The sequence below is a fragment of the Dermacentor albipictus genome, chromosome 2 (assembly GCF_038994185.2).
Source record: "Dermacentor albipictus isolate Rhodes 1998 colony chromosome 2, USDA_Dalb.pri_finalv2, whole genome shotgun sequence".
In the NCBI taxonomy this organism is placed as follows: Eukaryota; Metazoa; Arthropoda; class Arachnida; order Ixodida; family Ixodidae; genus Dermacentor; species Dermacentor albipictus.
The window spans coordinates 88,698,235-88,725,709 of NC_091822.1; the positions used below are offsets into that span (position 1 = coordinate 88,698,235).

General features: G+C 45.1%; 1 protein-coding gene across 3 annotated transcripts in view; it reads left to right on the forward strand.

Annotated features, from left to right (window-relative positions):
• The first annotated feature begins 14,433 nt into the window (after positions 1 to 14,433).
• LOC135901010 (solute carrier family 2, facilitated glucose transporter member 8-like) overlaps positions 14,434 to 27,475 on the forward strand; it is a 40,031-nt gene continuing 26,989 nt past the window's right edge. For 2 of the 3 annotated variants that reach the window (XM_065430641.1, XM_065430638.1), the window contains exons 1-2: positions 14,434 to 14,807; positions 21,112 to 21,373. In XM_065430641.1, the coding sequence (XP_065286713.1) occupies positions 14,458 to 14,807; positions 21,112 to 21,373 (612 nt within the window). In that variant the 5' untranslated portion in view covers positions 14,434 to 14,457. The remainder of the gene's footprint in view (positions 14,808 to 21,111; positions 21,374 to 27,475) is intronic. The other variant, XM_065430639.1, reaches the window with a different exon arrangement.

Below are 27,475 nucleotides of genomic sequence, written 5' to 3' on the forward strand. Positions count from 1 at the left end.
TGAACACGACAAATAGTAGCAACGTAAATACATTCACAGGCGTGCCATCATTCGATGTTCTGAATGCTCGTGTGACGTGCTACACAAAAATTCATCCACTTTCAGGACGGCACCAGTTATGTGTAAAAACAATTGCATTGACATTGGTGAAATTGAAGCATAATATTTCCACTGCATTCTTGAGTCACCTTTTTAAGTGTTCTCTAACTACATGTAGCTACATAATTGCAGAGACTGCTCAGTCGATGTCTGAAATTTTAAAAGTAACTGTGGCTGTGCCACCAAAAGGTGATGTTGAACATTTGCCCGTCTGTTTTAAACACTTCAGTAATGTGTGTGTCATTGTAGATTGCACCGTAATTCCTATTAGCCAGCCCAACTGTTTGCGATGTGCATTACAGACCTACCCCTTCTATAAGAAAGGTTTCATGGTTAAATATATGGTGACTGCTACAACAACTGGTCTTAGTGCCTACATAAGCCAAGGATATGGAGGCCGCACCTCAGACAACGCCCTGTTTGAGCAAAGCTGCCTCGTCAAGCAACTAGACCCGATATCAGATGCCATAATGGCAGACTGTGGCTTTCGTATTGATGACATTTGTGCGGACAACTTAATTGAGTTAATCAGGCCTCCATTCAGAAAACAAAAGCAGATGTCAAAGGGGGATTCACTTAGGACACAAAAGATAGCATCAGTAAGAGCTTATGTAGAGCGTGCTATACAGTGAATGAAAATATTCCGTGTTGTCAACAAGAATCCCATGGAGCATGGTGGGATTACTTGACGACATTGTCATAATAGCTGCAGGCATCACAAACCTTTCATCACCGATTTTAGCAACACATCGATTTTTGTGAGTCCTGCATCAATACATTTCCCAAACGTATTATGTGCATCGTAAAAGTGGTTCGTGCTTTCCATGCAAGGAATTTAAAAAAACTTTACAGGAGTGGAAGCGCCATGTTCCTTACCAGCAGAGATGAAGCCAGAGCTTGCCCTTATTTTACATTTGAAATAGACCTTCGTTGGGTTGTCCTCTAACAGATCAAGTGGTTTGGCTCTGGTAATGTAATTGCGTGGTTAATTAGAAACTAAAAGCATGTTGTTCCTGTCAGAAGTATTATCTTCCTCTGAGTATTGATTACGTTATTTCTGAAACAATTTACCAAGAATTTCAGGCTTCATCTTAAAACCAGTAACACTAAGATACACGTCAGCCAGTCTCTGTATGGCAAAATAAGTCACGTTAATGGGGTTGAGACATCAAATTTTTGGCTTGCGCGTTCTTTGTTTCAAACGTTTCTTATTGCTCCAGGAAGCATGGTGCACACTCGAATATTCTTATATTCTCAGTAAATAAGTTAATATTGCATTATTTATGTGAACAATTTTCAGTTTCGGTTTGTGGGCGCAGAGTTGGACAGTGATGTCAATGTCTAGAAAGCTTGGTCACGTGGGCCCACCAAGCTGTGACGCGCACACTGCTGCATCATCTGGTCTCGCACACACATTCTGTACCAGTGCAGGCAAACAAAACCACGCCGACAGTTGTCTGGGCTAGCTGCAGCAGCTCCAATTATGACTGTACGACTGACGCGGCTCATTGCCCTCTAGACTCAAGCCTCTCTAGGCTTGCCCGGTGCTGTGGGCCACCACTCATTGCACGTCACTCTAATGTTGTATGACGTCACAAAAATTTTCGTTGTGCTTCCAACACAGTGACATCGGTGTCAATAGCGGTAGCGATGGGTTTCGATCACGAGAACGAGCATTTAGGCACTATTTGGAAGAGAATGAAAACATACTTTAAACTTTTCTGTGTCTAGCACTTCATGTTGAGTCTCTTTGCATACAGAGGAAGCCTACAGTATGCTTCTTATAGCCTCAAAATTTGGTGTCTCAACCCCTTTAAACTAGTGGGAAGTGTGAGGAAAGCACTTCTTTTCCTTCATTGAAAAATAATCTTTTATAGTGCCCCTCCTAAAATGGTGTTGGTTCAATTTTGGCACATAAATTCCCCTCCAACAATTTTTTATATTCCTTGTTTCCATTGTGTACTTCCTTACTATAGCCTGTTCTAATGTTTTGTTTGAATTTTTTTACATCTCCTCAATCTTGTGTATTGTTGCAGCCCATTTGAACTTAACATGTGTTGCTACGTTGCCCGAGTTTATTTTTCTTTGTTAGGAAAACTTAATTGTGCATGGCCTTGTAAGGGCCCCTCACCAGGCCCTATTTAAAATTTTGGTTATACACTGGTATATGTAAGGTGTCGTCTAGGAAGCCTTTTTTTCGAAGATTTTCAGATCAATTCACCCGATGTTACTTGGACAACCTTGGTTTCTGTAAGCCAAGTACCTGAAGCCATTTCTAACAGGAAATTTGCCACATCTTGGGAAATGGAAGCACCTGTCCTGTTACCATGCTGCCAGAAGGCAAGCGTTACTACCAGCAGACATTTTGTCTCTGCCTCGACTAGGGTGCGCAAGTGTTCTTTCCCTGCCTTCTCCAATACCAAAGCGAAAAGACCATGTCACATTAATGTGTCGTACCCCGCATTTAAAAAAAAAATTCTTCACAATTCCAGTGGCACGTTTGCATATTCGGCATTAGGTGATTCACCTGAAGTCATGTTCCATGGCTGGCGATATTGCAAGTAGCCTGTATTGCATAGAGGCATTTGTGCGTGTGACCTTGGCTCCATCAAAGCGTGGCGGCCTTGAGAGTAAGTGCGGTCTTCTGTTTGGAAATCCAGCATTTTTTATGCCACTCAGCCATTTCATACTTTTCAGACACGGTCGTTGCCATGTGATCTACATGCTGCACTTGTTTGCATTGGCCAAACCTGCAGACTTCAACTTCAACACACTTTTTGTAAATTAGCAATGCACATTCTTTCGCAACTTGTATTCTTCATTGAAGTGCTGATTTACGCTACGCATTCTGATGCAAGTTTTCATCTTATGGTATTCCGAGATATTTGCAGTTCACTTATGATCGGTGTGCATAGAGTTGTGGTTATTCTTCAATGGCTGTTTGTTGTCCCTTGCCTTACTTGTATTTTTTCACAAAATAAACCACATGCACTCAATATTTTGTTCACTGTACTCAATGTCAAGGTGTTTGCCTCATACGTTTCACTCAAGCCCATTTTTGTTGCACTTTTTAGCATATGAGGGTATATCTTGCCAAACAGAACATGAGAAGAAACATGGAACAGTGTCAAACCTGCATACGATGAGTATTTAAAAAGTTTGGCCACCAGAGTTGAGTACCCTGAAAGAATAGTTTGATTCAAATGACCCCAGCTGGTATATGTACCATAATTTATGCTTCTTCCCAATTTGTTCAATACAGTGCAAATGGCTGTCCTGGGAAGCATAACTAAACCACTGGTAATACAACATGGGGAGACACTTGTGCAGACTTAACATCAATGAATGATTATTGACCTCCAGAGAGCATATAGAGCTGTCCTTACTATCAACATATCAATAAATGGAAAGTAAGTGGCATAAAAGTTTAACATGCACTTAAAGCACTTAACAAACACTTAAAGGGGCACTGAAGCACTTCCAACTGATCATAGTTACCTCACTACAAAAGGACATCGCCTGCTGCAAAAATTTTTCGAATCGTTGAACTGTAAGCTGAATTAGTAGTTATTGCACTGATGCATTGCTTTCTGCTTTCGCTTCAGCTAGTGTGCTGGAAGCTACATGGTGCATGGGAGGGTAGCAAGGTCCTGGTCAAGTTTTTTCTTTTTTTTTACACATGGCTACTTGTGGTTCAGGCATGTGTGGCACTCTCTAAACGCGAGTTGACGCCTGGAGCTACATCACCTACAGAGACCAATAAATACACACGGCTGTCTGATCGTCCCGCGAACAGAGCTTGTGGTGGTCGTGGTATCTATATTATGCAGCATGCCAGTTTCAGGGCACCTTTAAGAAGGGCACAAACAAAGACAACAAAAGTTGGTTTCATGAGTTCTGCCTGAGTCGCCACTGATATCACGCAGTTGCTCGTGCACAAATTGTGAAACAATAACGTATGAGCCATAGGAAACGAACAGTCATGTCGGCAAAAAAAAATATATAGCAGAATATGTATTGCCTCAAGCGCCACAGCACAAGGTGAAGCTAAGTTGCAGTTTGGCACATAATAGGATCTCTTCCGCTTACAACGGTGCACGCACATGAACATTTCACTTTATACGATCTTTGCAATATGAACAGCATTGAAACGGAATGTAGAGATGAAACATTAAAGGGACTGACAACTACACCAAATGTTCCAGGATAAGGTGCCAGGAGAAACAGCCGAGATGTGCTTGCACTTTTGCGACAACCCAGCAGTGCACGAGCACTTTGCCTCCACGATCGATGGGTCCCGGAATGCGTCGGCGATTCTCACCACAATCTCGTGCGGGTCTGCTGTCACGCCGGAGGTTTGCACACACGCGCGACCACTTCTACTTAATTACTCACTGTACCACTGGTACCGACTAAAATGAGGTGCTCGGCGTCCACTACCCGTTCTCCCCCACAAAATAGCGCGAATTAACATCGCAGTGCAACAAACTTCATATTTTCACCAAGGACAGCGTACGCGGGGACCTCCGTAAAGCCGCCATACTGCACAGTGTAGCCAGACCGGGCCAGGCTTCGCAGCGCCCCCTAATGTTGATTTGAGTTGTGAATAGCATTGGAGAGATCGTATCTCCCTGTCTGACGCCTTTCTTTATTGGGATTTTGTTGCTTTCTTTGTGGAGGACTACGGTGGCTGTCGAGCCGCTATAGATATCTTCCAGTATTTTTACGTATGGCTCATCTACACCCTGATTCCGTAATGCCTCCATGACTGCTGAGGTTTCGACTGAATCAAACGCTTTCTCGTAATCAATGAAAGCTGTATATAAGGGTTGGTTATATTCTGCACATTTTTCTATCACCTGATTGATAGTGTGAATATGGTCTATTGTTGAGTAGCCTTTACGGAATCCTGCCTGGTCCTTTGGTTGACAGAAGTCTAAGGTGTTCCTGATTCTATTTGCGATTACCTTAGTAAATACTTTGTAGGCGATGGACAGTAAGCTGATCGGTCTATAATTTTTCAAGTCTGTGGCGTCCCCTTTCTTATGGATTAGGATTATGTTAGCGTTCTTCCAAGATTCCGGTACGCTCGAGGTTATGAGGCATTGCGTATACAGGGTGGCCAGTTTCTCTAGAACAATCTGTCCACCATCCTTCAACAAATCTGCTGTTACCTGATCCTCCCCAGCTGCCTTCCCCCTTTGCATAGCTCCTAAGGCTTTCTTTACTTCTTCTGGCGTTACCTGCGGGATTTCGAATTCCTCTAGGCTATTTTCGCTTGCACGATCGTCGTGGGTGCTACTGGTACTATATAAATCTCTGTAGAACTCCTCAGCCACTTTAACTATCTCATCCATATTAGTAACGATATTGCCGGCTTTGTCTCTCAACGCACACCTCTGATTCTTGCCTATTCCTAGTTTCTTCTTCACTGTTTTTAGGCTTCCTCCGTTCCTGAGAGCCTGTTCAATTCTATCCATATTATAGTTCCTGATGTACGCTGTCTTACGCTTGTTGATTAACTTAGAAAGTTCTGCCAGTTCTATTCTAGCTGTAGGGTTAGAGGCTTTCATACATTGGCGTTTCTTGATCAGATCTTTTGTCTCCTGCGATAGCTTACTGGTTTCCTGTCTAACGGCTTTACCACCGACTTCTATTGCGCACTCCTTAATGATGCCCATGAAATTGTCGTTCATTGCTTCAACACTAAGGTCCTCTTCCTGAGTTAAAGCCGAATACCTGTTCTGTAGCTTGATGCGGAATTCCTCTAGTTTTCCTCTTACCGCTAACTCATTGATTGGCTTCTTGTGTACCAGTTTCTTCCGTTGCCTCCTCAAGTTTAGGCTAATTCGAGTTCTTACCATCCTATGTTCACTGCAGCGTACCTTGCCGAGCACGTCTACATCTTGTATGACGCCAGGGTTCGCGCAGAGTATGAAGTCGATTTCATTTCTAGTCTCACCATTCGGGCTCCTCCACGTCCACTTTCGACTAACTCGCTTGCGGAAACAGGTATTCATTATCCGCATATTATTCTGTTCTGCAAACTCTACTAATAACTCTCCTCTGCTATTCCTAGAGCCTATGCCATATTCCCCCACTGACTTGTCTCCAGCCTGCTTCTTGCCTACCCTGGCATTGAAGTCGCCCATCAGTATAGTGTACTTTGTTTTGACTTTACCCATCGCCAATTCCACTTCTTCATAAAAGCTTTCGACTTCCTGGTCATCATGACTGTTTGTAGGGGCATAGACTTGTACCACCTTCAATTTTTACCTCTTATTAAGTTTCACAACAAGACCTGCTACCCTCTCGTTAATGCTATAGAATTCCTGTATGTTACCAGCTATTTCCTTATTAATCAGGAATCCGACTCCTAGTTCTCGTCTCTCAGCTAAGCCGCGGTAGCACAGTACGTGCCCGCTTTTTAGCACTGTATATGCTTCTTTTGTCCTCCTAACCTCACTGAGCCCTATTATATCCCATTTACTACCCTCTAATTCCTCCAATAACACTGCTAGACTCGCCTCACTAGATAACGTTCTAACGTTAAACGTTGCCAGGTTCAGATTCCAATGGCGGCCTGTCCGGATATATATATATATATATATATATATATATATATATATATATATATATATATATATATATATATTACAATGATGATAAGCGAGTAAACAATGACACCAAGGGCAGCCTAGCGAAGGATAAATAAATGGAAATGATAGTCGATGGAGTACAACTGGCCGCCGGTGGAATAGGAACCCGTGTCTTCGCATTGTATACGCTGCATTTTGGCTTCTTATGATACTAATAACACAAATCGGGCTCCTGGGTTTTCCTTCAAGATAATATAATGCGGTTTAGGACATGATCTGTGAATTAACAGAGCTGGGACGTGAAGCTGACGCATTTGTCCAGCATTTCCGGCCAAATCGCCACAGATTTCTTTTTTAGCGGAGTTTTGCTATTGAATATGATACGACACAACCGTTATTTGTTGGTGTAGAGGAAGAATGTACGACGAGGAAGATCTTTGGCACGCGACTCGATTTCTTTTGAAAGCCGATTAGCTGCATCTTTTCTTTCTTTCCTTTCTTCATTCTAATAAAATGATTAGCAATCATCTATCCATTCATCCTCAACTCGCTGTTCGCAAATCTTGTTTATATTTTTTTAACGTTTTTTTAGTCACAGGCACGTCGATACGGACGACGAATACAGCCGAAGCAGAAGTGGCCGTGGCCCTCGCACAACCGGCAGTGAGGACCATGGTCACAGACTCCAAGACCACCTACCCAAGCTACCTCAAGGGGAAAATCTCTCCCGCGGCACTAGCGATCCTCACCAAATGCAAATCACCGGGACGGGCCATTGAGCTCGTGTGGGTCCCGGCTCACTCGCAATTGGAAGGCAACGCACTCGCCGACCACTATGCCCAAGAACTGTCAACCCGGGCCGAGGACGAGCCTGAGCTACCACGTGCACCCCGTGAAAAATTACAAAGACATCACCCAAATGTACAGAAGCGCCAGATGTAGGCTTCCTCGTTCGCATCTGCAACTCAGCCGAAGGCAGCAAACGATTGTGCGAAGCATGCAAGCGGGGTCGCTAGCGCATCCCGTGCTCTTACACAAGATGTTCCCAACAGAGCATGACACTTGAGTGAGGGAGTGAGGAAACATTATTGCAGGTCTAGCGAGGACGCGAACTCGTCGCGCACCCGGCTAGTCCCACGTCGGGACCACATCGGGACCACGTCCCACGTCGGGACCACGTCCCACATCGGGACCACGTCGGGACCAGAGCATGCCACTTCATGCCCGTTTTGCAGACTATCAGAAGGCACTCTAGCACATATCCTTGCAGAGTTTACTATGCTCAAGAACCCCCCCCCCCCCCATCCCCAGCCCAACACCTCCGAGTGATGGGAGACCTTGTTGTCCAACCCCGACCTACCGACCCAGCTCACGCTCGCGGCTTGGGGCCAGGAACTCCTGGATGCATATGGGACCTGAGAAGAAGGTTCCACCCCGTCTGGTGCCAGCACGCACCAACCTTTACTAAGGGCTCAATAAAAGTTGGTTCTTTCTGTCTTTTACGTTTTTTTTCTTTTTATATAAGACTACCCAGTTCTTGGCCAATCCCTCAGAGTGAGTATCTGCCCACTAATACCTAGGCTTCCCTTCTACATAGTGATCTACAAGGTCACAAGAGACAGACTGATACAGGAGATACCGCTGCAGTGTTGTCACACGCGTGATGCAAAGCCAATGAAATATACGCCTATAGTTCACATACGATTGGCGCAATCTGTAAAAATTATAAACGGAGTCATAAGTGGCTTGGAGTGAAGCCCACTTGCAGTTTGTAGCAGGCGCTTTGCCTATACGGCTGCAAAAGTTTGAGGCAGATAGCTTTTTCGCTGATTACGCTTTTTGTAGATGTGTTTGCATTTCCAGGAACCATGTGCGCCGTGTACAAATGGTTTTCGATGCTGTGTGTTTCCACTACAAAACTGTGCAGCTGTCATTTTCTGCTGTTGTCTATGCCTCGCTGCTGCTATGATATGCGTGTACTTGTCGTCTGGACTCAGTGGCGCTGCAATCGTGTTGGGCTCCCATCTGCGGCAAGTTGTCTTTTACTCCATTTCCCCTTTTCCCTTTATGTCAGTGTTTAAATTAACACTAACTCTTAATTTTCTTAAAGTTCTTTTGTTTTGCTGCTTCATTGTCACATAGTTGTAACTAACAACAAGCGAGAACCTTTGTTTCCCTGGTTTTTCTCGCCCACTTGGAAGGTGGTGGCTCGAAGCCAGGGCATGCATGATCACGACTAATGTCTATATCGCATTTAAACAATTGGCAGACGTTGAGGACCACTTCCGTGGACTGAGTCAACACCTACTTAGGGTCTTGGGACACCTTCTTAGAAATGGCGCTACTGTGGCGACTAGCAACACGAAAGCTTGCGATTATCTTCAACATACAGCAAAATAAAGCGCCATAGCCAAATTAAAAGATCCAAATTGCAATCAGAAATGCTAACAAAATGAAAGAGAGAGAAAGGATACATAAAGGCGGGGAGGTTAACCGGATGAAGTTTCACTTGGCTACCTGCATCGCAGCAACGGGTAAGCGGATAAAAACAGAGAGAGAGCGAAGGAGAGAAAGACCGACACAAGGTAACCACGCACACTATGTAGAGCGGCAGCAGGGGACGCTCTTAAACCCTATAATGAAGGCCCGTGGACCTCAGGAACCCGAGTTCTACGAATAAAGCCCCCGCACAGTTTCCTTGGGAGCACTGGCCTAGAACGCTTTGTTCTGATAGTGGATACCGGTTGGTTCTCCAGTTGGTTCCACACTGTGCACATCACTTGCCTCTCGACACTATAGTGCAGGTAGACACATATAATGTGTGTGCGTGTGTGCCTCATCACACTTGCACGTGCCGCACGTGGGGCTCTACGCATTTACAATGAGGAACACTCATAAGCTAGTAAATGCGACTCCGAGACACAAACGGTACGAAATCTTCTCGCTTCCTGGTAAACCAGGTGGTTAACTTTGCACGTACTAGTCGACGCCATCGTTCTAATGGATGTTGTACATTCGCCAACATGGCCATGAGTGGCGCTGGCTAACATTCCTAGGGTTAGACCACGTGGGAATAGTCGCCGCTAAACCGCAACTGGTAGTGCGATGCATATACAATGTGAAGGTTGATGGTTTCACAACCACATATATACGGCAAGATAATTTCTCATCTACTTTTACTTCCCTTCATCTTATCATTTCTACACTTCAATTATTAACTGCAAATAGTGTGCGCGAGTTTCAAAAGAACTAAGCTAGACGTACCACTGGGGACTGGTTCTCAGAGAGTGTTATAGAACTATAGCAAACAGGGAGCGGACGCATGGCAATGCAGACGAATGTGCCCCCTCTCAACGTGATAATTCGTCAAATAACGTGCGTGAGAAATAAAAAAAAAGAACGTCTTATAAAACAATGCGCTCGGCGCACCTAGAAACATCATGCAAACACAAGAGCGCAAGGATGTCATTCGGAATGTTGCAGGGCACGAGCGCGGCATAAATGACAATGTAAGCATAGATTTACCGTTTTTCTTCCCGTGTGCGGCAAACTTGTGTTCGAGAACGAACAGGTCCCATTGTCTGTTCCTGCGAAAATCACGTAATAATTTTCGAGTTAGAGAGCTGTAGATAATTGTGCTGTGCGGACTCAAGTGCTCGGCATTCTCTCTAGAAACCTGTATCTGTAAGAACAAAATCAACAGATTAGAAAGAGACCGCCGACCGGCTACTCGGGTTGCAGATAAAAGGACACTATTATTGCGATCGCCATACCTGGGACTTCCGGAGTTCATGTGTGTTTGGTAATAACGAACGTGAGCTCATCTCCGAAGTATTTCAAGTGAAAACATTAAGCGAGTACCTGAGGCGGCACACACTCGGGCTCACAATAAAAGCCACCGGTAAAACAGCGTGGGGAAATTTTAGACGTTCTGCCGCCATTGTGGCAGCCGCGGCCACACTTTCGTATAGTTTCGGCATTTTCACTTCCGTCTTTCGATCGCCGGTGCCGCAGTAGTCGCGCGCTTCACTGCGCTGGTTGCAGGGAACGGGCGCTTGGAGCACGCCTGGAAACGTCGTTCGCTCCGGACGCCGTAGAACGTCGAGCTGCCGTGGAACGCCCCGACGCGCCAGGTGAAGTGCCGGTCGTTACCGAGCGAGGCGCCCGTTGCTTGTAGGTCGCAGCTGCTTTGCTCAAATTACCGGAAGGGGCGGCAATGGCGGCAGTCGGCTGCTTTACGTGCTGAGATATAGGTGCGATGTCTTGCCTGGACGCAATAGCCTTGCCATGTGCTTCTGAAGGCTGTGCGTGGCCGAACGTGGCCTTGTGTCGTTGTGATGTTGCTGGAAAGAAATGGACCCGCATTTGGAGAAAGCAGAAAACAAAAAAGGATGAGAAGATAATATAACCAGGAAGCTTTAGCTCAGAGGTGCCTATCCAATTACGCCGGTAAGAAAAAAAAGACAGTTTTTCTCGACAACCAGTGCACCGAATTTCATGCGGCTGGTTGCATTAAAAAGAAAGCGTTATATTCTACGGAATGCAGCCAGCAGATTTCGGTTGACACGGTCAATTTTCTTAATAAGCACGGTGACCTTTGCTACCTTTCAAGAAACGACACTTTTAAATTTGCAGCCTTGCAACTCAGTAGTGAAAAACGATATGACAATCCTGTGAATTTCATCGAATATTACGTCAAAAGTGGACAAAATTGATGTAGTATACGTGGGTCTAAAGTAGAGCACCTAAATGTGAGTTGGACTTTTGCGAGACGCTCGTAAACATTGTGAAGAATTTATGCAAGATCAAAATTAATAATTCAAGTTTGTTCGCTTTAAAGGTCCTAACGGATACAGCTTACAGAATTGCGACATATGTTCATAGTGCCGAATTATAGATTTGTAAACTTCGTGCTTTTTCTTACTTAAGTTGTTGATTTTCCTGAATCTCTGCACAAAATGTAAGGCCTTAAATCAAAATTCCAGTTCAAACCGGCATTGAAATCTGACTTTCTCTCTGAAAGGCCGCAAATTTCATTCAAGTTGGTCCACAGGTCTTATTAGAAAAGAACTTCTGCTTTTACATGTGTTTAAATAGGTGACATCGGAGTTGAAGTCGAGGTAAACTTCTTTGTCTTAACAAGGCGGTTCCATCAGCTCTCTCCGTACGCTTCCTTTTCCGAAAACACATCTACTACGCTTTATAGATAGCAGGATACGATGAGGAAGCTAGAGAGACTTCTATCAGTGTTTGCTTTTACGAGAAAAAAAAGTACTACCCAACACTTCGAGTAAAAATATGGGTGCGAATCAACTTATTCGCTCTAGCATTGCGTCCCGTACTTTGATATCGTATAACGCGAAGGGTGTCGCGGTTCAAAGGGCGATTTACGAGCGGAACGAAGCGCTTCCTCCACCAGCGGCTCCACCTACGGCTTGTGCTCGCTACCTTTAGGCAGCGCGTCGCTTAATGGAAGGAACAAGGCGCATAAATACGGGATTTGACGTATTTTACGCACACTAGTTGAAAAATGGGAAGTATCCATTCTGTAGCCAAAGCGGCGGCTTGCCCACGGCTTTACGGACTTCGCTTTAAAGCGCATGGTGTCGTGTACATTGCAACTATAAGGTCACGGGAGTACACTACTTGCTTGTAAGCGAATTCCCTCTACATACGTATACATACACCATCTCATCTCGGCCAAGAATCGGTTAGCCCTGTTGGCGTTCTTCGAATTATCCAAGATACGTACCGGTAAGTAGGTAGGTTACTACATCTCTTCGCTTTGGGCTTCTAGAATAAAAAAGAAGAAAAGAAATCGAGTATGCCCATGCTTATGCCACCGAAACACCGCATTCTTTGATACCATAACTACGAGCCATAGATGGTGTCATCTAGTGTGTCAGCGCTTTATGAAACGTTGTGAAACATATGGATCTACAGCAAGGAACTGAAAATATTACAGAGGCATTTCAAATTTACTAACTAGACTAGACTAGTTACTAGACTAGACTAGACTAGACTAGACTAGACTAGACTAGACTAGAGGCTAGACAAGTCGTCCCACTTCGCCACTACAGTGTGGGGGGGGGGGCCTACAACATAAAAATATTCCGATATAATTTTAGTCCAATCTCCTGGCGTTAAAGTTACGTAACCGCGGACGCAAGCATCGGGCGGTGACCGGCAGGGTTGTCTGAACAGCCCAATCAAACGCTCTCCTCATTAATAGGAGGTCACTTTCGTTTGCTATAGAAACGAATAACATTGCCTACACTGAGCGGCTCATATCTAATTGGCTGACAAGTCGCGTTTCGTGCAATAATGCGGAAGTAGAAGGCAGCATTTTCTGGGTTAATTTTGCCTCTGCCGTATTTTATCAGACCACAATCGACTGAAATCACCAGCACCGAAGCGCCACAGTGTGTGTGTGTGCGAATGCGTGCTACTGACAAGCTATTCGCGCTGATGCGGCGATTGTATTGTCACCTACACGTTGATCTCGTGTCAGATGTATGTATCACTCATCCCCGCTGGGGGGGACTGGCCAAGGATCGAACAACTAAAGAATGTATTTAGCGAAATAAAAAAAAGGCATTATTGATGATGAAAATTTCTTCTTCATCGCAGTGTCGTTAAACGTGATTTGCATCCAGCGAAAAAGTCCCTTGAAGATTTTTAAAGCGAAAGCATTACTGGCCGCGAACTTGCAATTTCGCCATGGCGGTGCTCCGAGGAGACACATGACGTCCCAACGCGCGCCTCTCCCTGGATATTTCTCTCTCTCTCGCTCCCTAGTCACTACTATGCATGCGCCACTAGTAGCACCATGCCACAGGTGTACCGCCGCCGTCGTTTGGTATGACGTCACATCGCGTGCCTCGTCGTTACGCTCGCCTCCGCTCGCTTCGCCAGCTGTGTCGCATGTCGCATAACATGTTGGAGGATTGAAACACGATTTGGCGACAATTCTACGACAACTCTGATAAGCAGGAGGAGGCCTGGAATCGACATCGGAACCAGATGAAGAGGAAACGAATCGCCCAGAATACAGACGAACACCGCGCCGAACAACTGGCTAAACGCCGCAACATAGCTAGACAACCATACTAACCTGGACTTGCAAATCAAGATTAACCAAGGCTAACCATGCTATGCCTTAGCTTTCATCACGTATATTCTGGCATAGCGGAGCTAAACCACTGCCATTTTTTTTTTGCATGAGCTAGGGAGGAGTTGATGTACGCAAACTCATTTGAAGCATCGGTGAGAGGAACATTTCCCAAGTTATGTAAATATTACCACTGTGGAAGAAAAATAATACCACCATTATTTTCTACTATTATAATAATTCTATTCTTTATTCTAGTAGCTCTATATCACATTTCGACGAATGATTCCTTCTCCATCAAACGACCAATTATACATATTAGCTACTCACCTCAAACTGTCGGAGCTGCGATTTAGCTCAACTTCTTAATAAAGATTAATTCATATTATTAAGTACCTAAGATATCCCTGTCATTGACGCAAGCCTGACTACTCTATTACGCATTTTCGTTTTGAATTACCATCGGTTTGTTTCATACTTTCAGTTTTACTTTTCATAACACCACGCTGTCATTGAGATATCACTCGCCGTGTAATGCATTGTTGAAGAAATTATCATCGCCACGTTCATCATTTGAACGCTCTGCACGAAAATTGCACACAGCATGGAGAAGACGACGCAGAAGAAGAAGAAGGACAGCCGACGAGCATGGCAGCTTCGGCGTCCTCTCTGCGTCCAGCTGTGGTCCCGGTGGCGTCGCAGGTTCCTTCTCTCGGGCGAGCACCCCGGAGTCCTCCCGGCAGCCCCGGCCAGCGTTCGCCGATCGGGTCGCCGAACTATGGCCGAACACAGGCGGCCCCGCCCGCTCGCAAGAGCGGCGAGACAGCGGAACTGCAAACCAACGCCCTGGGCCCCATGACGCTGTTCTCTTCGCTGATGGCCGGATGGATGGGCTCAGTGAGCATGGGCGCCTCCATGGGCTACTCGCTGCCGGCTGTCCAAAGCCTCAGGCAAACCAGGAGCAACCAAACTAGAAACGGCGACCACCAACTCTTTTGGTACGGCATGCTTTGAGGTGGGAGAGTAGCTGCACGCGTGTTGTGGCTGTGCCCTCACTCTAAACGCGGTAACATAGATAAGAAGTGTGAATTTTCATATTGTTGTAATAATTTAAAAAGCGGTTACACATTTAAGTAATGTACCGTTTAATATGTAGATGTAGTATTATCGGTGAGAGAACTGACGATAATTTAGGCGTGTACTCTAAACACTGTGATTTATAATAGGAGTGTACATTTGCGCATGTAAATTAAAGTTATATTTCAAATGATGCGGCATTGATTAGAAGCATACATTCATATGAGATAATTGCTAGGGATCTACAAGTAGCATTTCAGTTCTGCCATCGTTAGATTTAGTATATGTCGTCACCATGTGAGCAAATAAAACATAAAGAATATCCAATGTATTCTCTAAACCTGCAATAGGTCACGGAGTTTGGTTAGGGAAATCAAGCTGTGAAATATTTGCAATGCGATAATAAGCCGTTATCCAGAGTCTTGCCAGTTGAAAGGTGTGCCCAAGAAAGATCGCCTGAAATACACTGAATTTACACAATATAATGTGCCGCAATGATTGGTGATTCGTACATTACTGATACAATTAGCATTGATTCAAACAAGAATTCTGGAGCCCACCCTGCTCCAACTTGGCACTTTAACTTAAGCGCTCGCGCCAAATGCGATTAGCTTTACCTGGCTAGAATCCTGAAATTTTACTATGTACGCCAAATTATTTACATAAGATGTCATTAATTTAGTTGTCAATACAGCTTTCTTGCTATTCTCAATTTAGGACGATCACTGCGTAAATACCTCCTGAATAAAGTACTCATCAGCGCTCCAGTAATTTCTTAATTGCGTAGCCCTCAGTAAACGCGTGGTCCCGTTACAAATATAGTGTAGCTAAAATGAATCTCGCCTTTAATTTCAAAAAGTTCAAGAATAATTTATCGAAATACGATTGGTGCGCTATTTATGTAAGTGAATCTATATCTAGCAATATTAATATTAGAAGCAAAGCTGGGCATACTATGTAAAGCAAGATATTTATAGAGCCCTCCGATGTTTCTAAACATAATGTGTTCGGTAAAGAGAATAAAGAACACCACGCAGATTTTCTCTTGGGTGAGCCGAAAGCACCAACTCATAAGTCAGATCTGCAGCTTCTGCGCAAAAACATATGAGGCCCTATTACCAAGGCCAAAATTTCCTGCACTCCACTTTACAATTTCAATAATGTTCGCGTGTGAGTGCAGTCACTTCGGTGCTAAAAGCAGGCTGCTCTTAATGGGCATAACACTTCGTGCATTTCACGGATTTCTTTGTATAAGTGTTAAGAATAAAGAATATGATACTTCTTTATTATTATTAGACAATACAATTACAAAGAAAATGTAATACAGAAGGAGGTCCCAAAGTAAAAATTGTCAGGGGGACCTCCTGTTACAACATGTAAATTGACCGCTATAACTCATCACGAGCTGCAGCCCAATTGTACACAGTGGGCGCTCGTTAGCTGAGCTCAGAAAACTTAATTTAGTTTACCTACCAACCTTTAATGGAAATATTATTGTTCTTTCTCACAATCGGAGATTGCTATTGAGCCGCGCACAGTATGACCTATTCACTAAGTTGAATGAAACTCATCTGAGCAGCTTGAATGAAATTGTAGCGTACTACTACATGCCACAATGGACCGGTCACACACATACACAAAAGACACGTGGACGACACGCCGAGCCCGCTGACTTAAAGCGAGCAGTGGGATCGGCGCAATCAGCCTCCCGACTGATTGAGCGGGCTCGGCTAAAACTATAATTGTGGACACCAGGCAGAAGCGTGTGTGTGGTTTTCCTTCTCCCACAAATAAAATAATGTCCAATAGTAGCAAAATACGCATCATCTTGCAAAAACTGACTTGCAAGATCCAACAGCATCAGATAAGAGTATCTGAAGAGGCTGACAACCACAGAATTATACATAATGAAGGATGATTCAGACCACAACTTAAACCCAAAATGTCATATTAGCTAGTACATTTGTTTGATAATTCTACAATATACAGCACATTATAGTAGGGACCATAATTGCGATACAAAGTATCATATTAGCACATGTAATTGCGTTTTGTTTATGCAATGTGAAGAAACTTTAAAAATTCCATATTTGTTACTTCATTCTCGTTAAAAATGTACAATTGCATCTCAGTCGATTTTTAGTGGATATACTTACCTGCAGGAGCAGCAAATTCTGCAGCAAGAGCAGGAGCAGCAAATTTTACTTTAAATTCTCGCAGGGTAACGTATCAGGATGCCCAAACCCCCGCATCATCAAGGGATTCCGTGAACTAAGTCAGTAAATTAAACGGTTTCAGTCACAGCAACAGACAAACATTATTGGACAGCCTTATATTAGACGTTCCATAATATAATATTTTATGTTGCCATTCCCAAGCAAAATTCATAATACACAGTTTCTCATGCAATATATTACCAAGCAGGATATCAGGGATATGTTGAAGTATTTCAGTGGTGACTCCGTTGACGTTTAGTGGCACTGCCAGCCTAAAAGATACTGTGCTTAAAGGACGACGTCTGGTGCAGAAACGACTGTGTTCATTGGACATAGGCGACTGCAAATTGTATACTACTATTGTTAACAAACAACGCCCTTCAGAATTCCTTTCGAGGCGTCGATGCAGAGAGCTATTTTCATTTTTCGTTGTCAATTGGCCTAAATAGGTATGAAGATATTTATTCTGCAGGGGCAAGAGCTACTAAATAAATTACAAGAAGTCTGAACTTGTAGTTGCTGGCGATGCTTAAGATGTCTTCTTGAGCGAGTCGAGGTAGGGGGAAATGGGTCGCATAAACAATAAAATTTATTCGAAGAGGCCCTTTGTGTCTCAAACAACAGGGACGGCATTTTTCACGGGAAGCGCAGCCTCTCAGTGAGAGCGCATGAAAACGCTGTTACAAGAAAAGAATGTGAGAATGCTTTCGTTCCTTCCAGTACCATCGCGTGGTGGCACTGTACGGTAGTACCGTACAGTGCCACCATTAGACCAATAGTATTGAATGGCGGTACCACCAATACCACTGGCACTGCACGTGCTACCCCGATTGCCCGTGCCATCAATACCGCACATTGGTACCAACAGTAGCACGGAACGCATAGTCGTACTATAGGTACCGATAACACCTGTACTTGAATATCGTCGGGATAGGGGCAGAGGTACCAAACCACTGGTACCGGCCTGTACCACACAGTGGTACTATTGGTACTTATACCATTCGGAGCACCGGAGCCACTGGTGCTATACTTATCTTCGCGATAGGCATACCGGTACGGATACCACTGGGAGCACCATACCACCAGTGCCAGACCTATGTTACGGATAGGCGTACAGGTACCGACTTCACCGAAAGCGCCGTGCTACACGTGGCAGATTTATCTAGTATCGCGCCCATCTTGGTAGGCGTATCGGTACCGATTCCACCAGAAGCACCATACCACTGATACCAGATGAAACTTCGAGATCTAGGCATCACTGGCACCATTGCGTTGGACACCACCGGTACCACTGGTTTCAAATCAACCTTCCGGATGACTGAAGCAAAATTAGAGCGCACTAGCACGGGAAAAGGCCCACGAAACGAGGCTGAAACGTATATATTCGATACGTAAAAGTTCCGGTAACTCACTAAGAAATATATTTCTAGGAGTTGGGTAAGTTTCCTGCGTTGCATGCTGCTGAATATGATGTTTGGATAAAGTTAACATGACTAAACATGCATACCTATAGGAAAATTGTAAATCGCACATATAACACCGTATGGTACGTTGCGCTGTGAATCCGACTTGAATGGTTCCGTTGTTAGACTTTGACTTAGGACGCCACCGGCGTCTCGTTTTTGAAGAGATACCGGTGAGGAAGCTCGCTCCTGACGGACAGCAGTACCGGTACGAATGTCAGCTGTGTGAATCAGGCCCAATGCGGCGCCACTTAATTCACCCGCAATGTGTTCCCACAAAATATATCTCCTTTTTTAACGCACTGCCGTCCATTGACAAAGGCTAAGGGGCGACAAGAGCAAACAGCGTACACCGGTATTGTGAACGCATTGGACCGTTTCCAATTGAGGTAAACAAGATTGAAGCTGAAATGTCTTTTGTCAGCACTTGATCGCAAAATTGCAAGTGTAAACTCAGCTTGTGTGATGGCTGCAGCATTTGCGAATGATCGAAGTGTCTTCCACGCCACTGCGCTTCACTGCCATAGGGTAGTCAAATGGCCGCGTCCCAAACAGAGCTCCTTTCAGAAACCGCGATAAGCACGGTGCGTGCTTTTGTTGCTTGCGTGTGTGTGCACAAACACAATGTGTAAAATGCGAGAAAATACACGATGTAAAGCATGAAAAATCACACAATGGCACCGCTCCCCAAACTGCGACGTGCTGTGACCTGCAAGTCTTCCGACACGCACCTCGACCACGCTTCGACCTCGTTCTACGGATGTTCGTTGCGGCTCTTTCCTCCTTGTCGCGTAAGCGAAACACGATGTTATAATACCGGATCAAAAGTTGCTTCGCGAAAGTAACATTGGATCGGGCACAGAAGCCACATATATATTCCTGCTTTAAGGTTGATTTCACTCGTGTCACCTGTAGACATAGCAAAGAAACAATACATATATCAGAACAATGAGAATGTTGACTTTACTCAAATGTAATAGCGTGGCTGTTGCTTTTATATTTGAAAAAGTGCACTATAAACGTTACCGTGATTACAGTGCAGCAACCAGCGCCACTCGAAAAATGGTACTAAGATCTACCAAGCTAAGAAGGACTCATACTGAGAAAACGAAGAGAACATACGAGGAAAACATTTTAGCGTGATTTTGTTGCAGTTGAGTTAAGGTAACTAATATACTGACCGAGAAACATAATGAAAATCAAGGGGCTTGATTTTTGTTATTTCCTACAATGTGTTTGCCGTTCTATGAGATTCTGCAAACATCCTAAAGCGGACATGGACTTGTACGTTATTCTGAATCACCTTACTTTAATAGTGGTGTTTGTGCGTGCGCGAGAACTTGTCGTAGTCTAGATGTTGTAGCTGCTGCTTATGGGAAAACCAATGCAATGACGACGAGCTGGCGGCGCGCTTTTGTGTCGAAGCGGGCGTTCAAAAGCGGGAATATGGTTTATTTGCCAGACGTGAGGTTCTACGCTAGGTACGAGCAGCCTTAATTTTCTATTTCCAGTTTTTTTTTACTGCAATAGTATACATGGCATTTCTCGAAGCATTTATTGTTCCTTTCGTTTCTCTTAGGAAAAGTCGATGTTGGCAAGGGGTGCACCCTACTGCAGGGTCAACTCGACATCCACCATGTGGCAAAAAGTGCCACTTTCAATAACTGGTGTTCGGCAGCGCCACACTCTTTGTCGGCATTGTTGGGAAACATGTTTTTACAGTTCCGAGCTTCCACTATTGCAATGCGTAGGAAGTAAATGCCTAATCTTTCACTAGCGTAAATATCGAATTATACGGAATTGTATCACATCATTATGGGGTCATGCACTGAATACAGAGAATATTTGATGTTGTTAACTAATTGCTCATACGTGTTGAAAAATGTTAGGGTAAGCGTCCATCGTAACTGTACTCACTTGTTTACAAATGTTCGCTTGGAAGGCGTAAAAATAGGCGTTTATTAGAACACGTGATTCGTTTGGGCCTCTCAAGGGCAACTGCCATTGATTCAAACCCACACAGAAAATGTTCGTCAAATCGAAAAAACAGTTATTACATTGCGCGGAACACTCCTAAAATAGGCTCAGTCACTCCAGTTAAGATTAACACCACGCCCTATAGAAGAATGGCAACGAACAAGATAAAGATCACAGCGCTTCATTAAAGCCTAGTTATCATCCTTCCTTAATTTATATATGCAGTACATGAAAAGTCTCCAGCCATTTTAATGCGGTGTCTGTACAATGATATAGCCAGGTGAGTTGTGACGTTGTACTTTCTGTTGGTTAATCTCTGCAAAAGTTCTCGATTAAAAGAAGTTCATCGACTAAAGATCATAGACTAGTTGTCTAGGCATAGGTATGCGTATTATACTCATATATAAAAACGCATGTATTTGCACGGACTAAACATCCATAGACAAAAAGAGAATTATTTAACAGTATAAACAGGCATTACACCGTTACATTACACGGCTGGGTAGCTCCTGCGGTCATCGTGTAATGTCTGTGCGTTCCCAACAAGATACAACTATCTTCAATTGCAGGCTCGACTCTCTGCTTCCGCTGGCGGCTGTGTTCGGTTCAATGTGGGGTTGCTGCCTGGCCTTCTGGCTGGGCCGTCGGCGGGCGATGGCGATCGGTTGCCTGGGCTCGCTGTGTGCATGGCTAAGCCTGGGTTGGACCTCCACCGACTCTTGGAACCTCTACACGGCAAGGTTCCTGATTGGTGCCGCCAGCGGTGTCGTCTCGCTCATCGCGCCTGCGTACGCCGCCGAAATCGCGCCGCCCAACGACAGGGGCAAACAGGTGTGTTTATTGCCTATGAGGGAATACAGCGCGCCATGGAAGGAATAAGAAAGTGGGCAAACGAAGAGCCCTGTCAGAAAGAAGGAAGCAAATGAGGTGGAAGAAGCCGAATGAGAACGGAATGTACAGCGCTCAGCGATTCAAACGCTACAGACCTACCGCGCAGCGGAAGGCACTCCTTGCACAGCATGCTGGGTGATCGCTTGGCGGGCTAAGTGCCGTTACGATGCATCACAAAGGCTCTTGTCTTTACCGTATATCACCATGCACCAGTTTAGTTTTCCCAGCGTTCGCCAGTGGCGCAAAACATCGCCAGCCGCCATGCGAGTCAGTTATCGCGTTTGGCGATCGTAGGCTGACAACAGTCTAGTAAAAATGGCCACTTCAATTAGCGAGTAACTGCTGCGGAAAAACTTAACTAAGGTGCTAGTGGGGGTCACTGGTAGCTGAAATTGCTGCCGAAAGGAGGTGGCGCATAAGACTAGTTCACGCAGTCAGTTTAGGAACCATGTATAATTGTGGCACCAGTATAGTGGTATTTTCTACCCGAATAAGTTAGCGGGGACTCATTCATTCATTCATTCATTCATTCATTCATTCATTCATTCATTCATTCATTCATTATTTACAGCATATTTTACAAAATACAAGAGCATTACATTCGAAGCAGTGCTTCCATTGCCAAGTAACAATTGCGTAGCTGTTCTAAAAATGTATCATAACTACGTATGCAATGATAAAAAGGAAAGAAAACTGGAGGGCATATTGCCTCACAGTTTAGTAGTATACCAACATCAACTTGTGAAAGCCATCTGTCATGACCTGGCATGTAAACGTCATCACAGGAACATTACGTTGTGTGAAATGAACCGCACAGTACAGAATGGAACAAACGGGAAAAAGGAAAACAGCACAGCGCAACATACAATGATCGGAATACTACAGGTGACGTTTTCCTAAGAATGACCTTGTCAGTATGTATAGCGATAAGCTTTATCTAACAGTAGGCAATTTACAAAGCTCAGCAGCAAGGGATCGAACAGACAAAGGGTCACGAACAGATACTGTGGGCTCCAGGAGGATAACCTGCTGCAACGCCTTTGTGTTGTGTCACTTGACCTACACGGCGGTCATTCACAACTGGCTCAGAGCCGGGCGGGACAAGCCCAATGCCACCATTAGAAAATACAAGAGAGCCCTCGGGCTGCCCGTCAGAATGCATACCGAGGACCTCTTCCGGCTCGGCATACGCAACACCATGGAGGAGATACTGAAGGCTCAGAAAAGGGCCCAGCTAACTTCGCTGACCACCACGCCGGCCGGCAGGCGCATGCTCGATGGGATTGGACTCGTCCCCACCAAGAACTTCGCTGACAACACCCAAATCCGCAGAGAAATAGGGGAGAAGCTCGTCGTCACCCCGTTGCCCCGCAACGTTCATCCCTGTGCACGACGCAGGGCCATGAGCGTCGATTATACTAAATCAAACATAAAAGGGCAAGATTGAAGCAAGCTTCGTGGATGCAGCCGCGCACCGAGACGGCAACGCTTTGGCGGTTTCCGTCGTGGACACGCTGGGTACAGTCACCAACTGTGCCTCGGTCCGGGCGACGGGCCCGGAGGTGGCTGAGCAAGTGGTCATTGCACTCGCTATGCAAGACGGTCGGAGAGACAGAGTGTATAGTGAGTCGAAAGCGGCCGTCAGGGCATTCAAGAAAGGCCGGGTAGCCAGGCAGGTAGTTCAAATTCTGAAAGGCGCCAAACACGCAGAACGGTCCATACATACATCATTGGTTCCCTGCCCACGTCGGGGCGATTGAGGGGGTTCCTCTGAACCTCAACGAGTCTGCCCACGAGGCTGCGTGTGTTTAGCGACTGAGCTGCCCGCCGATCGGGCGACTCTCCCTCGGACACAGAGGCGCTCCTATCACGCACAATGAACTTACTAAATTATTTTACTTAGAGAGAAGGGTTTTCCCGCCGTCTCATTCCAAACTGAGTAGGCCGTAGGCGGTCACGCTCCGACTCCTGCAAACTAACTCTTACCCAAATCTGGCGTCCCTTAACAGCATATAGCCTGACTTTTAGCAGAATGGTTCTTACCTGGCCTGTGGTGCGGCTGCTACTTTATCTCACATGCTCTGGTAGTCCGGGTCGTTGGGCCCGAAGTTCACCAAGGAAGACTGGGACGCGCGTCTGCGAAGTACTGTCTTTAAGGACCAAATCTTGGACGTAAAACGCGCCCGCGATCAGACCGGCAGGCTAGACCTGTCCGTCACGTCGTGGGATTAGCCGGGTGCATGTTTTATCGTGTTTTGGTGGACCCAATAAAAGTTCATTCACTCACTCACTCACTCATGCACGTAATAGTGCAGTGCAAAATTTTGCGCCAAAGTGGTACTATGAGCGCCGAGGCCACTGGGCACGCACAACTGGGTTTTAGTTCGATTTCGAGCCTATACCTTGTCATTCGAATGATTGTTTTACTTTTTTAAAAGAATAGTACCTACAGCATAAAATTAAGCAAAAGAAATGGGCATTGGCAGGACATGTAATGAGGAAAGAAGATAACCGATGGTCTTTAAGGGTTACGGACTGGATCCCAAGGGAAGAGAAGCATAGCAGGGGCGGCAGAAAGTTAGGTGGGCGGATGAGATTAAGAAGCTTGCAGGGACGACATGGCCACAATTAGTACATGACCGGGGTAGTTGGAGATGTATGGGAAAGGCCTTTGCCCTGCAGTGGGCGTAACCAGGCTGATGATGATGATGACCTACAGCACATAATATCTACATTACCATTTTCCTCGCAGTAGTTGCGTTAGTATTACGCCTACAAATATATGAACGCTTCGTATAACGCAGACGGTAACTGCAGTTGAGCCTGCCATTTGTTTTTCACTCCGTAATAGAACCAAAGGGAATTGCTTGTGTTATTTTTGTTATATTTGATTGTGATTAGTTTTCAGGACCAATACGGCTTCACTGCATGTAGTATAACTGACCTTTCAGTTGCACATACGTGCTCGAAACGTAGGCAAATTAGTTTGATGTCCCTACCAAATTACCGAAATGTTTGTCCAATGAGCCAGAACGCTATGAGTACGAGCTACCTTTTCTATCAACAATACGTCCGCAGGCGGGTGTAAGCAATCAGTTAGACGTGAATCTGCCCAAATTTAACGCGGACCATGTTTGGGCAGAAATCAAATCTCCGCGGCACGTGAACATGGGCGAGAGCTTGACAGTGGCATCAGTTTCAAGACAGTTTTACTTGAAGTAGATTGCTGACGCGATCATATTGGAGGAGTCTCTGACAAGAAAATCATAGCGCAATAGCCGTCATGACGGCACTGCTTCATTACAGTAAATAGAATAGGAGTGAGAACAGCCACACATAGCCGCACTTACGCCACATATGCCCACAGCGCGAAACATGCTGCCATTGGTGAATTTTTCGCGACAACGATCTAAGGCCGCGATCATGTAGAATACACAGCGTAGACCACCAGTGAGCTCTGACAGGCTGTCACCTCTCGACGTGTCTACTACATCTCCGTATTTACGTTAATGAGCACTCTTCTTTTTGCTCTGAAACAGTCACGCAGTCTACATGAACGTTCAATAAACCGCGTCACATAGAAAGGATCACCGAAATTCATGGATGGTATGAGTGACGTGGCATCGCCTCTGTGGGATATATCATTCAGTTATCCAAGCAGATATTGATAGAAGGTATCAGAGTATATAAAGCATCTGTTCAGAGATGCGTAGCGATGGCGTAAAGGGCGGAAAATTGAAGGGATGGCAGGGGAGTGGATTTGACTTCGATGCAAGTAATAGATTTGGTCAGCTTATTGCGGAAACGAAACTGCATATGCTTTACATCCTGGCATGTTTACCTTTGTACTGATGGTTACAATGGGAATAACAATTGCGGCAATTACAAAAGACGCGATAACTTAATAGAGATGTATCGACTAGTGCCTCGCACTGGTAGGATGTAGTTGTAGTCGAAACCTGACCGGTGTTCATGCAGCTGGTGAAATCGAAGTGAAATGAGGCCTAATAAGGTCCAATCAGCTCGACTTGACAGCCACGTTGAGCAGATCCACGTTAAAGGTGTCTCAAAGTAGTGACATGAGCTGAAATTATTCGGCAGAACGCGTGAAAAGCAGCTCGTGGCATGACCTCGATCTCGCGACACCTTAGCTTGGCGGAGGTTTAATGGCAGACAGATAGTGGGCCAATGGAGGTCATCACACAATGATGCTACAGAACTTTTACAGTAGAAATTACTCTGGAATGCGACGATTTTGTGCTCACTGAAAGCATATTATTTCCTTATTTACTCCATGGTCGACTGCAACATGCATGAAAGTTAGGACGCTCAATACATTCTGTGCTAGTAAGAAGCGATAAGGGTACAATCACTGAGGGTTACTCAGTGATTGTACGCACAAACAAGAAATATTTAAAAGCTCTTCCCCTAGCGAAGCACCGGTTTCATGTCTCCGCGTTCGGTGCCTTGCCAGCCATCCGGTCACGGCTTGGTTGGATATCAGGGGTTGCACTCAGGTTGTCGAAACGTTGAAAACTCTATAGCCGTTTTCTAAACATGGTTCTGTCATAGTCATAAATTAAAATTGTGAGTCAAGCCAACGTTACCTAGGCAGAGAAATATAAGTAGGAAACAAAGGAATCTTGTCGTTTTCAACATTGAGCGTTTGATTTTGCTTGTGGTGCGCCTTAAGCCTATGCGACCTGAACTTTACTTAGGTTTAGACTAATTTATGTTATTTAACTAGAGAATGCTGCAGCCCCCGTACGGGCCCATGCAGCAGCGGAATTGGTGCAAGAAAAAATGTTAACTATAATATCCGCTATACTGTCAATGCAACTCAAAGAATGCAGAGTAACTGTAAAAAAATAGCTGCAAAGGTACAGTGACGAGCAAAACGAAACAGCAATAACGGATAAGAAATAGTGTTCAAATGCAGCATGCTTAAAAGTTAGGACGCTCGATACATCCTGTCCTAGTAAGAAGCGATAAGGGTAATGCATTTTACTTTGTCATTGCGCGCGAAAGCAAGAAATATTTAAAAGCGTTTTTACTAGCGAAGTATTGGTTTAATGTCTCCGCGTGTCGGTGCCTTGCCAGCCGTTCGGTCACGGTTTGGTTGGATGTCAGCGGTTGCACTCATATTGTCGAAACGTCGAAAACAGGGGTCGTAGAGCACTATTCAGCAGGCACAGCGTCAGGTCGCCTTTTTAATACTGAGCGCAATGGCGACTTCTTTACTGCGCCTGGACAAAAAAAGCTCATGCGTACTCCCATCGTCCTCTTCTTCATCGGAGTACAGGCGCGGCATTTGCGTGCCACCGAAGGAAGCATCGTCCCGATGCGCAATTAAAGCCTATGAATCTAAACAAAAAGAAACAAGAAAGAAAAGTTAGTTCGACAGGTACGGCTTCATCCGCACCACATGCACTACTTGGGGTAGCTCCAGTCGCCGCAGACTTACGTGCTTGCGGCGACTGGAGCTATTGTCACTGTCAAGAACAGCCTCATAATTCACGTAGCTCAGGCGGCGTACCACTTTCTATGGCCCAAAGTACCGTTTTAGCAGTTTTTCGGAAGGTTCATGGCGGTGTATGGGTATCCAGACACATACTTTGCCGCCGGGAGTCTAGAAAATGGACCTGCATCGAAGATCGCGCCGTTTTGCATCTTGGTCTTGCTGAAGGCAGATATGTAAGTGGGCAAGCAGTCTGGCTCCTTTGGAACGCTGCGGAAATTCGTCAACGTCGGTAGGTATGCGGTCAGAGTCATGCCGCAGCATGGTGTCCAACGTGATCATGGGTTCGGAACCGTCAACTAAGCCGAACAGTGCCATTCGAGTCGTTTTTGTCGAGGTGTATTGTAGGAGAAGCTAACGTAAGGCAAAATCTGATCCTAGTTCTTATGTTTCACGTCGACATACATGCATAGCATCTCTGCGATGGTCTTATTAAGACGCTCGGTTAGTCCTTTGGTCTCCGGATGGTATGTGGTTGCTTTCCAGTGGATTGTACCACTGAGCCTGAGAACCGAGTCAAGGAG